We start from the raw sequence: 3,758 nt of genomic DNA, 5'->3' as shown, positions 1-3,758 counted from the left end.
CTAATGAGTCAGATATAACACTCCACCTATCGAATCATTCAAGCTTATCTTATTCTATCTGGTGATATGTCCACCTTCCGTATTAGCCGACCACCAAGAAGAAGGTGTGTAGTGGGGGGAGGGGTCACATAACTTTCCACCATTTGGAGGTTGCGGCCTTATCTTTAGCCAAGACGTTAAGACGTCCGTTCTCCTAGATCGCCGATTGCTGTGCGTGATAGATAAAGTCTCACCAATCAAAACATACAAGCTTATCTTTTTTCCGAATGGATGACGTGTCTGTATTCCCGGATCACCGATGGATGTGAGTCACATAATAATGCACCAATAGGAGGTTTCAGTTTTATATTATGTTGTTCAGATGACTTCTACTCCTTTCAATGATTGGAAGATTAGTCTACTTGGCTGCATAGTTGCCTGCTTGGTACAACGGTTGCCTGTTTGGCACAGTGGCTATGTGCTTGGTACAGTGGGTATGTGCTTGGCCTTTTACAGTATAAGTACCACCCTTTTCACTCAACTAATTCGTGTTCACCTTACACACTTACACTTCAAAAAGTTCGTGTAAAATCAACCAAATGCACCTCAATGTCTTCTACTCTTTCCTCAACCCCTTCTTCTGTCGAAGTTTCGACAACTCAACCTGTTCACCAAAACCTCCCCAGGTTTTCTTCTGAACGTCTTATTTTTCGACCACTCTTTGATTCGGATTTTGAAGCCTATCACCTCCTCCTGAAGCAACCTGAACCTATGCGTGGTTACGGCCTTGACGCAATGCCCGAAACGAAAACAGCTCGACATTGGTTCAATCAATTACAAGACCAAAAAAGAGTCGGAATCTTTCTCAAAAACTCAAATGAAAGGGAGGGAGAACTTATCGGTGAGGGATTGGTCCTTAAAATGGACAAGCAATGGCCTAGAGTCCATTATGTGTTCAAAAAGGAGTACTGGGGTCATGGTTACGCCACAGAGTTCCTGAAGGCATTTTTGTCCGTTTGGTGGGATCTGCCCCGTGAAAATACAAGCATCCTTGTTGAGGAAATCTCCCTCGATAGCCAGGAGAAACATAAGGCAACTGAGCGATTGTGTGCTGAAATTAAGATGGATAATAAAGCAAATCAAAAGGTGGTGGAAAAGGCAGGGTATAAGTTTTGTGGAGAAGTAAAAAACCAGGATAAGGAGATCTGTGGCTTTTGGCGTATCATCTGTCCGAAAAAGGAAGAAACGGTTTCTTGATGTTAAGAATTTGTCCTGAACAGTGTTTTTTTTAGGAGTAATGGTTGTTTTAATGGAAGATTACATATGGATTGTCTGGTTAGAGTATTCAACATACTCTACTTTGTTATTTAACCAAGAATGAAATTTAAATTTACCATCTTTTAGCCTTGCCTCACTTTTTAATATATAAATCTCATCTTTACCAATCCTCCTCCAAAGGTCTTTCACTTTTTCCCACTTCGAGTATAATATCTCTTTCCAATACGGTATTCATGTCCCTTCAGCTTCCTTTCTTGGGCCTTCAGCTTTTTTTCTTGTCCCTCCATATTATCCTTCAGCTCATAAACCATCTCCTTCAGTTTTTCGATCAGCTGTTCCTGAGCCTTCATCTTGCTGTCCTGCTCCCTCCTCTCTTCACGAACCCCTTGGACCATCACTTCCATCTGATGGATGAGTAACTGAGACGATCTGGTATGATCGGAGTATAATTCAGGTTCGTCTGAAAGTTGGGTATTGTCCAAGTGCTCGAGCACATGGGGTGGTAATTTGTAATCGGTCCTGTGCTGCTCAGGTTGGGCTGAAGAAGGTGTTTCTGGGATCCAGGTTTCAGGAACAAACTGGGCCTGATAGGATGACGAGGCTTCAGATGTCCCTTGAAAAGGTGAAAAGGAGGGATAGCGATCCAAGAGCGGTAAACCGTGCGTAGGGTAATCGGGTTTTCCGCTTGAAGCAGAGAGGGTTGGAGAAGAAGCGGGTGAATGGATGAAAGTAAACATGGTTGGACAGACTTAAAACCCGAAAGAAAAGTGGTGTATTGGGGATGTGGTGGTGGACTGGTGAAGAATAAGACCGAAAGAAAGGCCGACATATATACTTGTAAACCTCTCTTATTAAGCCAACCTCGGCTTTACGCCGAGATTAAGTCGCATACTGATGTAACGGCCAATAACCCTATCGATAAGGTAATAACAATGCCGGGTTTATGCAATAAAATTGCATAGCCCTATCCAACATATCTCTTATGCAATACCCTTTTAGGGAAGATAACCGCGTGTACAATAAAAATGAAGCAGATGATGGATAAGAGTTAGCGAATAAGAGGTGAAGGAGTTATCTTTATCTCTTTCACATGAGATTCTAGACTTTAAATGTCTTTTACATTAATGAGTCATAGATAAGAGTCAACCAATCAAAGCTGAAAAGGTTATATTTATCTCTTTCACATGTCAGCCCAGACATCTAGATCGCCGATAACAGTGAGTCATAAATAGAATGAACCAATCAAATCTCTTCCCCTTATCTTTAGCCCAGAAGATTACGTGTCATTCTCTCAGGATCGTCACTTGCTTTGAGTCATTGTTAAGGATAAGCCAATAAAATATATCACCCTTATCCTTTTGTTGTAAGGATAACAGGTTTTCGACCCATCATCTGACACTTCTGCCTGATTGGCAGTATGGATGCCTAAGCTTGGCACAATAATATCTCGCTGTTGCCTACTTGGCACGCTTTTACCTCGTTGGCAAATAGAAGTATAAGTATCTCTCATTTCTCCCTACTAATTTATGTTCACCACCTTACCAAGGCATCTCAACACCCGATCACTTCTTTCAAACAGCACTTTCATCCAAGAAGTTATCAGCAACCACCTTTCGTCAACCATCTTTGCACCAACCCCACCGTTCTTAACAGAATTTACCAAACCAACCCTCCTTTCGCCTACCCGTCCGATAAACCAAATACACTCACACACTACAATGGCTTCTACATTTACCTCCATCCCCCTCTCTGTATCTGTCCAAGTATCAACTACCAAACCTTCTCACAAAAACCTTATGGGGTTTTCTTCCGAACGTCTTATATTTCGACCGCTTCTTGCCTCGGATTTTACGGCATACCTTGCCATATACAAGTCATCTCTATCCAATAGCGGAACGTCCTCAACACCAAACCAAAGCCAGTTGGAAACTTTCGTTCAAAGTACTCGAGAATACTTTCTCGAACGAAAACTCATCGACTATGCAATGGTCGGAATCTTCCTCAAAAAGCCAGACGGAACCGAAGGGGAGTTAATTGGAGATGGAGGGGTGTTCTTCTTGGATAACAAGGATGAAAAATGGCCTGAGATCTATTATGTTTTGAAAAAAGAGTATTGGAATAAGGGATACGCCACTGAGTTTGTAAAGGAGTTCCTAGGTGTTTGGTGGAGTCTGCCACGTGAGAATACACGCATGCGTGTACAGGCTATCTCATTGGGTAAATTTTTTTACCATCAAGAGGCTAAAGAGCAATTGGGAGCTGAGATCCATATGAGTAACAAAGGAAGTATAAGAGTTTTGGAAAAAACAGGGTTTGAATTTTGTGGGGAATACTTAGCAGGTGGAGAGAAATTTAGCTATTGGAGATACACTTCTCCTCATTAATTGTACCTTACTATCTTTGGTACTGGAGGAAATAAAGATGAAGTCACCAATTTTTTTTTTTAATTTTTTTTTTATTTTTTTTATTTTTTTATTTTTTTTTTTATTTTTTTTAGTTAT

General features: G+C 41.2%; 3 protein-coding genes across 3 annotated transcripts; 2 read left to right on the top strand and 1 right to left on the bottom strand.

Annotated features, from left to right (window-relative positions):
- Window positions 1-588: 588 nt before the first annotated feature.
- COCMIDRAFT_111374 (uncharacterized protein) lies at window positions 589-1,236 on the top strand (the record flags this gene model as incomplete). Its single annotated transcript, XM_007695779.1, has 1 exon — window positions 589-1,236. The coding sequence occupies one exon, from the start codon at window positions 589-591 to the stop codon at window positions 1,234-1,236; it is 648 nt and encodes a 215-aa protein (XP_007693969.1).
- Window positions 1,237-1,442: 206 nt separating this feature from the next.
- COCMIDRAFT_31315 (uncharacterized protein) lies at window positions 1,443-1,994 on the bottom strand (the record flags this gene model as incomplete). The annotated part of the gene is made up of 1 exon (XM_007695778.1): window positions 1,443-1,994. The coding sequence occupies one exon, from the start codon at window positions 1,992-1,994 to the stop codon at window positions 1,443-1,445; it is 552 nt and encodes a 183-aa protein (XP_007693968.1).
- A 981-nt stretch (window positions 1,995-2,975) lies between these two features.
- Window positions 2,976-3,641, top strand: COCMIDRAFT_111369 (uncharacterized protein; the record flags this gene model as incomplete). The annotated part of the gene is made up of 1 exon (XM_007695777.1): window positions 2,976-3,641. The coding sequence occupies one exon, from the start codon at window positions 2,976-2,978 to the stop codon at window positions 3,639-3,641; it is 666 nt and encodes a 221-aa protein (XP_007693967.1).
- Between the last annotated feature and the right edge of the window lie 117 nt (window positions 3,642-3,758).

This window comes from Bipolaris oryzae (assembly GCF_000523455.1).
Source record: "Bipolaris oryzae ATCC 44560 unplaced genomic scaffold scaffold_450, whole genome shotgun sequence".
Taxonomy (NCBI): domain Eukaryota; kingdom Fungi; phylum Ascomycota; class Dothideomycetes; order Pleosporales; family Pleosporaceae; genus Bipolaris; species Bipolaris oryzae.
The sequence above is the reverse complement of the archived record's forward strand: the minus strand, read 5'-3'. Positions and strand labels throughout refer to the sequence as shown.